The 12,067-nt window shown below is 43.7% G+C and overlaps 1 protein-coding gene and 1 long non-coding RNA gene across 4 annotated transcripts; one reads left to right on the plus strand and one right to left on the minus strand.

The window, feature by feature from the left end:
* Nucleotides 1-105: 105 nt before the first annotated feature.
* LOC128436954 (uncharacterized) lies at nucleotides 106-10,040 on the plus strand. 3 transcript variants are annotated; one of them, XR_008338131.1, is made up of 4 exons: nucleotides 106-244; nucleotides 4,766-4,897; nucleotides 8,080-8,210; nucleotides 9,332-10,040. It is a non-coding gene; the product is annotated as an uncharacterized LOC128436954 (long non-coding RNA). The 3 variants fall into 3 exon arrangements; XR_008338132.1 differs by lacking the exon at nucleotides 9,332-10,040 and adding an exon at nucleotides 8,441-8,575; XR_008338130.1 differs by lacking the exon at nucleotides 9,332-10,040 and having other exon boundaries at nucleotides 8,080-8,370.
* Nucleotides 8,596-10,694, minus strand: atpv0e2 (ATPase H+ transporting V0 subunit e2). The gene is made up of 3 exons (XM_053418913.1): nucleotides 10,541-10,694; nucleotides 9,594-9,641; nucleotides 8,596-8,689 (listed from the first exon to the last, which is right to left on the minus strand). The coding sequence occupies exons 1-3, from the start codon at nucleotides 10,642-10,644 to the stop codon at nucleotides 8,596-8,598; spliced, it is 246 nt and encodes an 81-aa protein (XP_053274888.1). The 5' UTR covers nucleotides 10,645-10,694.
* Nucleotides 10,695-12,067: the final 1,373 nt, after the last annotated feature.

Genomic DNA, 12,067 nt, shown 5'->3' on the forward strand with positions numbered 1-12,067 from the left:
ATTACGGGCAACTTGACCGTTGAGGGCGGAAGCGGATACTGTTTGTGTCGACACGCTGACGTCAGAGGGGCGGGGTCACACGACCCGGGTCTGAGGACACCGGGCGAAGTGAGGCGGTGAACCCGGTGACCCCTGGAGGCCCCGGGCCCGAGACCCGGGGAGCGCAGCCGCGTCAGGAGGCCTCTCCAGCGGGGAGGACGCTCCTCTACAGCCGCTACACGGACACTCAGAGCTCCAGTTACAAGTAAGAGGAATAAAAAATGATCCTGGTTCTTATAACTTCCTCAATAACTTCACTGCAGCTCCTGGTGAGGAGGACTAGATGAAAGATAAGTAATAATAATATATGAATATGAGGTATATCTACAGATATTGAGAACATATCGATAATTTTTTATAATAAAAGCAATAAAACTAATGGTAAATAATTAGAAATAAGAAAACACAAACACAACCAAATATATGGAAATTTAAATTATGAAATAGGATAAAATGTAAACATCAGTGCACAGCTTTTCTGCATCGTTATCTATATTCGTAAAAGAAAACTTTACAATCAATATTAACATTTCTGTGAAAGTCTAATACCAGTTCATGTTTATCGGCCAATCGATAAATCAGTCGGTCTCTGGTGAATATCACCTGCAAAAAAGACCTTGAATTTAAATCATTACCAAACCTGAACATTATAACCTCTGTGTGGTTAGGTGTACCTAATAAACTGGCTACTGAGTGTATATAAGAATGAGAAATGCAGGATTTAAACATGTTTATCATAATAGCACATTCATTTTTATTAGAAAACACCTAATGCATCGTGTGCAGCCAATAGCAGCTGACTTTAGTAAATAAGTAAATAAATCAGCTGCAGCAAAAACAGTCGGTTGCTTGTAAAACCCTAAATATATGAAATCTATGAAAACACAAACTACTCACCTACAAAGTTACATCTTCATATATTTGAGTGGCGATTCCCTCAGATATCACAAATACCTTCCCTGTTTGGTTATATAACATTATTTTGCGTATATTTACAACATAGGCGACTCCACATCTTCAATAACCAAATCTTGGACAATAAACAGCCTCTGTACAGATATTGAACTAGTCGATATGAAGACAGATCATATGCATCAGCAGTCGTGCAGCTGCTCCCCTGTGAGGAGGAGCCTGTGTTATTTAGGCCAGCTCATATACCGTCTGCATAAAGACGGTTAAATCTTAATGTACTCTCAGAGGAAAGTAGGTTGTCGTGGCGCATGAGCACATTAAGCCACATTTTATGAATATTACAGAGGATAAGCCGCGGGGCGTTTGTGTGTATCTGTCAGTTACAGCCCATATGTGTAGGCCCATGTGTGTGTGTGTGTCCCCAAATAGTGTGTGTTAATTTGGCATTAAGAGGAATGTAGGCCGAGGTTTGAACGCTTCACACTTGCAGGACAATAGCTGAGGTTCTGGCAGCGTGTCCTCAGTGCGTGGACACACCAGCCGTCCTCGTCTTCCTCTCTCTCTGTGACCAGAGGACAGAATAAATCAGCGTTGTTCGATCAATCACCAGAACACTGCGGCTTTTTCCAAATGTCACACAGACTTAATGGGCTGTTTACTCATTAATCTGCTTCCACAGGGAGACGGCTGAGCTGCAGCGCCGCTCATCTGTTTGCAGCTGTGAATTATAGATGAATGTTTGTCCTGTTAATGTGAGAGGACAGCGGAGCAGACGAATAACACTCGTATTATAGAAACGTAATCATAACCCGGTGGAACGATCTGTGCTGAGCTGACTGCTACATCACCCGACTGGATGTTCTTTATCAACTCCAACAATGAGTGATCATCCGACGTGTTGCTTCATTATTTAGTAAAACACATTCTGCTCTTGATCAAACGTAACAGCTGCTGGAAAGTGAAGCAGAATCCTCTTGATCTCCCCCTGGTGGCTGGCGGCAGTATCGATTATTAACATCACCTCCTCTATGTTAGTGGATGGGACCTTGGACTGTAAATAATGATGGATAACATGACTGCTTCCAATTAGTGAAGCCACATCCCCCAGATCTCCCCCTGGTGGCAGGAAGCAGTATGAGGAGTCACCCTGTTCTTACATGAACACTTGAACAGACATCAAGGTGCTAAGAAACCATCTTTGAGATAAATACACTCCTGATCAAAATCTTAAGACCAGTTAAAAAATTGCATGAATTTGCATTTTGCACTGTTGAATCTTAGGAAGGTTCTAAGTAGAGTTTCGAAATGCAAAAAGAAGAAAAGTTGTGAGCAGGCAATTTATTGAAAACAACAATTTAACTGAAGTAGGCTGTTCATCAGCTGATCAAAAGTTTAAGACCACAGCTAAAAAAAAAAAAAAAAAATCCTAAAACAGAAATTAAAGTGTCAAAAACTGACTCACTAATGAGTAGCTCCACCATTATTGTTGATCACTTCAAAAATTCGTTTTGGCATGCTTGATGCAAGTGTTTCCAAAAGGCTAGTGCGAATGTTGCTCCAAGTGGTGAAGATGGCTTCACGAAGGGAATCCACTGTCTGGAACTGAAGTCCATTTTTGTAAACTTCCCTTGCCATCCATCCCCAAATGTTCTCAATTGGATTAAGATCAGGGGAACACGCAGGATGGTCCAAAAGAGAGATGTTATTCTCCTGGAAAAAAGTCTTGGTCAGATGGGCCTTGTGAGTTGGAGCGTTGTCCTGCTGAAGAACCCAGTCGTTACCACACAGACGAGGGCCCTCAGTCATGAGGGAGGCCCGCTGCAACATCTCCACATAGCCAGCTGCTGTTTGACGCCCTGCACCACCTGGAGCTCCATTGTTCCATTGAAGGAAAAAGCACCCAGATCATGATGGAGCCCCCTCCACTGTGCCGCGTAGAAAACATCTCAGGTGGCTTCTCCTTGTCATGCCAGTAACGTTGGAAGCCATCAGGACCATCAAGGTTACATTTGTTCTCGTCAGAGAATAAAACTTTCTTCCACCTTTGAATGTCCCATGTTTGGTGCTCCCTTGCAAAGTCTAAAGGAGACGTGGCCTTTGAAGAGGTTTCTTGTTTTTGAAGCCCTTCCTCCTCAGATGCCGTCTGATGGTTATTGGGCTGCAGTCAGCACCAGTAATGGCCTTAATTTGGGACGAGGATCGTCCCGTGTCTTGACGGATAGCCATTCGGATCCTCCGGCTCAGCGCCGGTGAGAATTCTTTGGGTCTACCACTTGATTTTTTTGTTCCATAACCCTGAGGATCTTTGAAGAAATGCAAAATGACTGTCTTACTGCGTCCAACCTCAGCAGCGATGGCACGTTGTGAGAGGCCTTGTTTATGCAGTTCAACAATCCTACTACCTTCAAAGACGGGAGCTGTTTTTGCCTTTGCCATCAAGAGATCTTCACAGTTTGATTACTTGACAGGAAATGACATGGAATCCACATTTTTGCACAGATTTTGGCTTTTAAAGGATGTGGTCTTAAACTTTTGATCAGCTGATGAACAGCCTACTTCAGTTAAATTGTTGTTTTCAATAAATTGCCTGCTCACAACTTTTGGGCTCTTGTTCCCATTTCTTCTTTTTGCATTTTGAAACTCTACTTAGAACCTTCCTAAGATCCAACAGTGCAAAATGCAAATTCATGCAATTTTTTAACTGGTCTTAAGATTTTGATCAGGAGTGTATGTTTAAAGTTTGACTTTCTAGTTTGGTCCATGCCTCTGCTAACAAGGAGGCAGGGTTTATGAAATGTGCTGCAGCCAGCCACCAGGGGTTGATCTCCATATTTTGGCTTCACTTTGCGCTGTCACGACGTCCATCTTTATTTACAGTCGCTGGTCAGGAGGCTGTGATTCTTATTGGTTCACCACAGTCCGTTCTGCTCAGCAGCAGTTAGCTCAGTGCTGCCACCAATGGCTGGGAGCTGTATTACAACAACATGGAATATGTGGCTATGAAAAACAAAATTTCAAGACAAATAAAAACAAAAATTAAAGTGCCGCCTAGATTCTCTTTATGTTTTTCCAGGTGAACGACCTGTGTGATTTGTTCTTTAGCCTCGGCACCAACACCTGTTTTCTTTGTCCTCAAACACATCTGATGAATAAACGTGATATTAAATATAAACTGTTCACAGCAGATAACATCCTCCAGTTTACACGACTCTTACACTCTGTGTGAGTGTGTAAAGTACAGATTGTCAAAATCAAATTGCAGCTACAAAACTGTTTTCTACTCTGGTTCCAAATGCACTGAAAAAGATGATCCTGTCACGTGGTTGCACAAAATACATTTATCTAAATCAAGGTGTGAGGTGTTAGAGGAGATATTCTATATTTATATGGGGGATGGTTCAGTTTAAATGAGCCTGAATGAACCAGAGACAGAGTCTTTTTCAGTGAACAGAAACATCCAGAGCAGGAAAAACATTCACATGAACAGAATTTATTAGAACATTTTGTTACACTGAGTCATTTGAATTCTCACACAATGTTTTCAGTCACTCTCCTGCACAGTGATCAGAGGAACACAACATTTCAGTGTTTTGTGGAACCCTGTAAAATATCCCATACAACTGCGTAGGTGCTACTCTCCTATATTTCAAATCTAACTTGATTTATTTCTGCTTTCTGAGCTTGAGTCCTGTTGTGATGTAAATTGTGTTTGTGAGGATGAAGTGTATGAATTCATATGTGAACATAATCAATGTTTTCAGCCTCATGATAAACGTTCTCTTACCTTCACGTCTGTCACTTCTCCTCCCTGCAGCCTTTTCCCCCCCGATCGATGAAACAATCAATCGATCACGAGCAGCTCGTCCTCAGCAGCTTCGGGTTTTCAGATCTCTGCTGCAAACTGTTGAATGTTCAGCCGGCAAAATGTCTGCACCTGATAGATGAGGTGAGTTAAATGTATGAATCATGCATGCGCGCCCCCCCCGTGCACATTGTGCGAGTTGCGTGTGAGGGAGTCAGCCTCGTCCTTCATTACCAAGGTTACTTCATCAAACTGCCACGGTCCTTCAACCCGGAGAAGTGACAACACAAGAGTTGACTCTTTAATTTTCTCCTCTGCACAGACTCACACAGGACTCAGAGCGATATTATCCCCCCCCCCCCCCCCAACAAACCCCCCCGAACCCCTCAGATATTAACGAGAAACAGAAATAACCAGTTGTGTGTATATGTGTGTACTTGTTATTGTGTCCTTGGTGAGATAAGATTAGACTTGTTGTAAGGGTGAAGGTTTCATGTTAGGTATTTGTGTTGTGCTACACACAGAATCATCCTCAGATCCAATGTCTTTGCATTCCCAGGATTTCCACTCTGTCAGGTGTGTGTGTGTGGGTATATGTGTGTGACTGTGTGCGTTTGTGTGCACTTGTGTGTTATCAGTGCTCTCGAGAGGAACATTAACAACGTCATCAGACTCCATTAGACATATAGTGTCTTTTATTGGGTGTTTCACATACGATGCCACTCACACAGAAGCACTTCACACTAATACAAGGTCACATGTAGGAACTCATCTGCACCGACAATTAGATCTGTGATGTAGTGGATTTTTGTTACCATGGTGACGCTGAACACACACACACACACACACACACACACACAAACAGACACACACATCTCTCTCCATCCATCTATGTTGCCAGGAATAATTTAACCAGTAAAACAGCAGCTGGTTTCCAAAAGAACCAGAACCAGTAAAGAAAACCATCACATGTCCACAGCGGGTTCATGTCCCACGTATCTGGACGGGTTCATGTCCCGACACCGACCATGTGACTCTGTCCCTCTGGACCCGGGTTGTGATTCAATAAGGAGACAAACCTCAACACAAAAGGGTTTTTGGCAGTTGATGGTTTGAAAACCTGACAGGAGGAAACGAGGTGAAAGGGAACCGCCGTCGGACCCGAGGCTCGGGAGGAACCACGCGGGGGGGGGGTCATTTCTCTCCCTGCAGGGTCACGTCTCGCCGAAGCCAGTGAGCTTCTTGTTTACACGCGTCGAAGTCAGCGTTCTCTAGACTGTAAATAAAGATGGACGACATGTTGCCCCCATTCACAGGAAATGGACCGAACCCCTAAAACTAAAATAAACAGACTTTTGTTCTGATGTTCCGATGAGTTCGATGCCGTACTGCAGACTCCAGCTGTGAAAGATGGCGGCGCTCGCATCCGGGATATTTTGGCTTCATTTGTTAATAGTGGGAGGAAGTGGAGTCCGTCAGAACCTTTCACTCTGCACAGTCGTGATCAGAAAGTGGAGCCACGGATGGAGTCGTCCATCTTTATGTACAGATCAGATGGGGTCACGCCCTATTGGCCCCGGGGTCATCTCTCAGTAACGGACTGTACAGCACACTGATGTAAACCCTCCTGTGTGTTCACTCCCACGTGCACGCCACCACCACAACCACCAAACAGGGCTGGAGGAAAAGATACAACGCAATTTGGTCTTTCTAAAAAGTAGCTGTATATCGGCTTTGATTATTTTTTCTTTTTGGCTGAAGCAAAGTGGTTTGGAAGAAGGAGAGGGACAGTGTCAAGGGAGAAAGGAAGGAAAGAAGGAAGGAAGGAAGGAAGGAAAGAAGGAAGGAAGGAGAGAGGAAGGGGTTCTCAGGGTTGGAGATGGGGCGAGGGAGGGGGGGGCAGGTGCAGTTGTGGTGATGGCGGCAGCTGAGGAGGCAGGTGTGTCACACATCAGCATCTTACTCGAGGCAAACGTTAAATTAAATAAACATAAAATCAGGAGGGAACTTCCAACGTGCTGTTTCACTGACGTCTGACCAAACTGTGACGAGTCATCATCACTGAGGAAACCACCAAGCTGCTGATTAACGACTGAAGAGACGTGGTGGGGGGGGGGGGGGGGGGGGGGGGGCACTGTGCCTCGATGAGCGGTCAACCCCCAACAGAATTCATTAGGCCAAGTTTAAACGAGGGATTTGGTGAAGCTGCTGCTTGAAAGGCCGTCAGGGGCGGGGGGAGGGGGGGGGGGGGCTTAAAATGTGGTAAAAAATAAAAAAAATGGAATCGTGGACATGTCGTTAAATCTGCTGTAATCAACACTCGGTAAGCGTGCCCCTGCAGAGCGACCCCGTTCAACCCACAGCACATCTGTGCACATGAGAACAGGCAGGAGCTTATCACAAAAAAAAACTGTGGGGGGGGGGTCGAGGGGGAGCGGGAGCGGGAATGAATTGTACAACAAGATCACCATGGCAACGAGGACCTCCGCGGTGTGGAGCATGAGGGGAATGTGTGTGTGTGTGTGGGGGGGGGGGGGGGTCCTACTGAAGTGGTCGAAAGAGGAGGGAACCGCTCTTCACGTTCTAAAAAGTTTTTTTAAAAGAGATTCTCACCCCCCCCACACACACACACACACTTCTCACATCCACACACACACACACACATTACGTCACAAATAATAACAATCATCTAACACAGCCTAGCCGACTCTGAGGTAATCGCAGCTCCCGTCAGCGTCCGGCGGCCAAAATAAATACAAACACTCAGAAGTTCCCTGATGGCGGCGACACAACAAAACAAAAATGTAAACAACAACACAGGATGTTTAGGGATTGCACATTTCAGATAAATAACTGACGGTTGATGTCATGAAAATAAAACCAGTGTTTCACTTACGCTCACGAATCCAGTCATGAGCCCACGAGATGAATTCAACCTTGTTTTAAAAAACTAACAACATGTGTCCCACTAAACTCTGAGGCAACATCCAGAACACTGAGTTTTCAGAAAACAATCTCCGTCCACACGAGCGTTTTCCGTTTTAAACTAACTGGCCTGAAAACACAGATCACATGACCACTCAATCAACGGCTGTTAGCAGAGAGAACACAACAACAGGTCGTGAGGGTCAATGTAATCGTTTCCTCACAACGTGTGGAGATGATGTGTTGTCCGACAAAAACAAAGTAGTTTGGATGTGGCCTGAATCTTAAATTACACATGCTACACATATACTTAATATTCCTCAAGGTTGACGCCTGATGCTGAAATTCGATGTTTAAAAAAGAAATGCTGTGACAGAAGAACTCTGTGGTGGGTTTTGCAGACTGGAGACGAGCAGCGGAGTTCTGAAAGTTCTGGAATCATGTTGAAATCAAATCCACCGAACGAGAGGAGGGTCGTGAGGAATGGTGGGAGGCTTCACACAGACCTGGAGAAGAAGAGCAGAGAGACCCGGTGAGTTCTGTATCATCTGTGCATCGTGAACATCCGGGTCACAGCTGTGGACTGGGAGGGTCGGAGCAGAGATGGGAACCAGTAGCTCTCAGGACCGAAACTCCAGTAGCTCGGAGCAAACGTCCATTTGAAAACACATAAAACGGCTTTTTCCACATTTCACCAGAATCATTTTTTATGCTTAAAAATATTCAAGCCTTAAAGAAACTTCTGATTTCTTAATCTTTCAGGCATCAGAGGAGAACTGAGGTGTTTCAGAGTTTCTTGTTTCTTTTAAAAATCTGTTTCTTCTTATTTGTTCATCTCATGTTGCTCATGGAGCCTTGAGCTGGTTTGAGGCGACTTGGAGATTCACAAATGAAACTTGTTTCGGACAAACTGACCTTTACTCCCAGAAGTAGCGCAGATACCAAATCGTCTCATTCTTCAGCTGAGGGCCGAACAGGGGGTTGGCCTGAGCCAAGATGGCCACCAACCAGCTGAGTGACGGGATGAAGAAGAGAGAGAGAAAGAGTCATCAGATCAAAATCAGCCACTTTAACTTTCTCCTCAAACCAGAGACTGTAAATAATGTACGACATGAAGTGAAGCCACAGCAGGGAGAGCCCCCTCTGGTGGCTGGCTGCAGTATAGGTTTAAAAAAAAAAAAAACACTCAACAATGATATTTACACTATGACCTGAACAAATAAATACAGGAACAACAGAATAACTAATTAATAATTTTTACATGATCCAAAACCTTAAGAAACTCTCAACTCCGTCCAGTTAGAGGTGAAAGTGACGTTGACGTTAAAGTTCTAGTTGAAAATAGTAAATATTTATTCTTTCGAGGCTTTCTCCTGCAGAAAGTACTGCAAATATTTGTCTTATTTTTGCATTTAATACATATTAAACTCTATTAGACTTAATAAAACTACATAAAACAGTCAGAAAACTCTAGATACTTATGTCAGAATATTATTTTCTCTCACCTCTTGATGCTAAATTCCTTATTTGTATTCCTCTTTCTATATTTGTTGACTCAACGTTCACTACTTGTATTCTCCTCTCATGTTATTTTATTTTTTCAACATTTAAATCCTATTTCCTTTGTTATTGCGTACAAGTCATCTTCTGAAGGAGCTGGAGCGCCCTCTGGTGGCAGATATATGATCCTACATGGTCGTCCTCCACTGTCACGACCACACTCTATGTTTTCATTACAGGTTTCTACTTTTCTCTCTTGATCTGGATGTTTTCTTTAAAGGTGTTATTGTATTTTACAAGTGCATTGTGACAAATTTACTGCAAAAAAAACATGCAAAGTTACAGCAGCTTCACAGCGAAGAAGAGGAGGAGGAAGAGGAGATAGAGGAGGAAGAGGGGGAGAGTTATTACTTACAACAGGTAGCAGCAGACGGCTGTGAGGATGAGACTGGTGACGATGACGCTGTGGGAGAGAACAGAGCTGTCAGCTGGATTCAGTAACACTGTGGATCATCTGCACTCGACCGGGTGTTTTCATTTATTACATCTAATGTTTCACTAAAGTCCTGAAAAGGAAACCAGGACTCTGTCGTGAAGTGTTTCCTGTAAAACTTCTGGTTTCTAGAACGTCAACATCATCACATGAGTGAATAGTGACCCAGCCACCATAACTACTTTGTAATTATCATAATTAGTTTAGTGTCCATGTCCCACTGGGGATTTAAAGTAGAAATGTGACGTGATGACAAGTTAGAAGTTTTCCAACAGTCAAACACACAAAGCGTTTATATCCGTTAATAATAAGATAAACACAAAGCAACTTTCATAAAGCAGCAGCTTCATTAAAAAGACTTTGATGTTTCAGTGAGAATGTTTCCTCTTTCATTCTCTCTCTTCACCCATGATCTGTTCATCCTTCCCTCTGCTTTTGACCCTGTAACCTTAATGACACAGTGTGGGGATAGATGATGGAGGGATGGATGATAGAGGGATGATGGAGGGATGGATGATAGAGGGATGGATGACGGAGGGATGGGTGATGGAGGGATGGGGGATAGAGAGAGGATGGAGGGATGGATGATAGAGGGATGGATAATAGAAGGATGATACAGGAATGGATGATAGAGAGAGGATGGGGGGATGGTTGATAGAGGGATGGATGATGGAGGAGGAGGATGCAGGGTGACGCGCAGGGCCTCCATCACGAGCAGCAGCGCGTCCATGTATCTACACCGAGTCCCCGCACGGATCCGAGTTAAATCACAGAATCATGAACCCGCAGCGGGACGAGCGAGTCTGCGGAGGAACAGAAATGAAACCTCCGTTAATTGAGGCCAATTAGCGGCGGAGCAGAGCACGTACCCCCGGTTGGGTCCTTTGGGCACCAGGAACGGGGCCACGACCCCCACCAGCCCCCACAGGGTGGTGAAGCAGATCATCGGCAGCGCCAGCGAGTGAGACACCATCGCTGCGGTCCACGGGAAACAAGAATCTGGAGGAATGGACGTGGATTCGTCCCCGAGACACTCGAAGCTTCAATGGCGGCGGAGACACTGCGTCCTCTGCTGCGGGAACACGCCCAGTTAAGCTGTAGCGCCACGTGATTGGTCCAGGCCGGTGAGGCAGCGGGCTGTGATTGGTGCAGCGAGATGCCAGTCAGTATTACAGCAGGAGGGATTGGACCGTTGTTTGTGTGACAGCAGGTGTTTGTGTTTTTATTCTCTACTGATCATCTGGGATTTATTTACTCAGAGGAAAAATTAAAACATTATGATTAATAACGATAAGATCATAGTAATAATAATGATGAGGATAGTACAAATAAATATTTTATTATTATTGTTATTACGACTGTGATGATAATAATAATGATAATAGCAAAAGTATAGTCAAGCATTTTAGAATAAATGAACTAATTAAACCAGATATTTCATTCTGTAAATCTATTGACCTGTATTAGAAATCATAATAAAATACAAATATATATATAAATGTGTGTATAGTGTATATATATTTATATATAAACACATACTTTAAACTGTATAGTACACTATGCACATGTATATGTGTGTGTGCACATACAGCATGGGATATATTTAGAGTTGCAATCGGAAACATTCAACCTCCCAAAGATTCTGGGAAAATTATAGAGTTAATTATGATTAACTCAACTTTAGGCCACAGACTAGCGGAGGTTTTTAAAAACAGCACATTATGTAATAATTGAGACATGGCTGTATCAATAAAATGTCCCCACATTTACTCGTGTGTGATGAGCGTACATACATTTGAACATACATCAGCATCACCATCTATGAGATACATTAATTTAACGTGTTGACTTTTTAGTTTGGCCCATGTCCCATCTGCTAACATGGAGGAGGAGGAGTTTTGTATTTTAACCAGCCACCAGGGGGCGTTGAGAAAACGTTGGTTTCTCTTCTGGTTCATTTACTCAGAGTATAATACTGAACAAAACAGCATTACTGTAATGTGAATATAATCTTTGTTTGTCTCTGTATCTGGAACCTCCTCACTACACTGTCACACGTGTGATGTTACCACACAATCTGGAGGAGTTTCTCCAGTTCACTGTGATCCGACTGTATTTGTACCCACATATATTCATTCCATCCAGACCAGAGACCACTGCTGTCCAGCTGTAAGTGGGTCAACCTGCCAGGAAATACCAGATGTCTGACGGCCTGATGTTCCCAGGATATTTCTCATTTCTTGGCAAGACTGTTCACTTTGCCCATTATGGGAAAATAGAGACGAGGTTCCAGATCTGCTGTGCTGAGTTTATAAGCGTCTTGGATTTCTCAAGAATGTCCATGAAAGACAAATCTTGTGTTCCATTGTTTCCTGCAAATACATTTGACCTTTGTT

This window comes from Pleuronectes platessa, chromosome 3, assembly GCF_947347685.1.
Source record: "Pleuronectes platessa chromosome 3, fPlePla1.1, whole genome shotgun sequence".
Classification (NCBI taxonomy): domain Eukaryota; kingdom Metazoa; phylum Chordata; class Actinopteri; order Pleuronectiformes; family Pleuronectidae; genus Pleuronectes; species Pleuronectes platessa.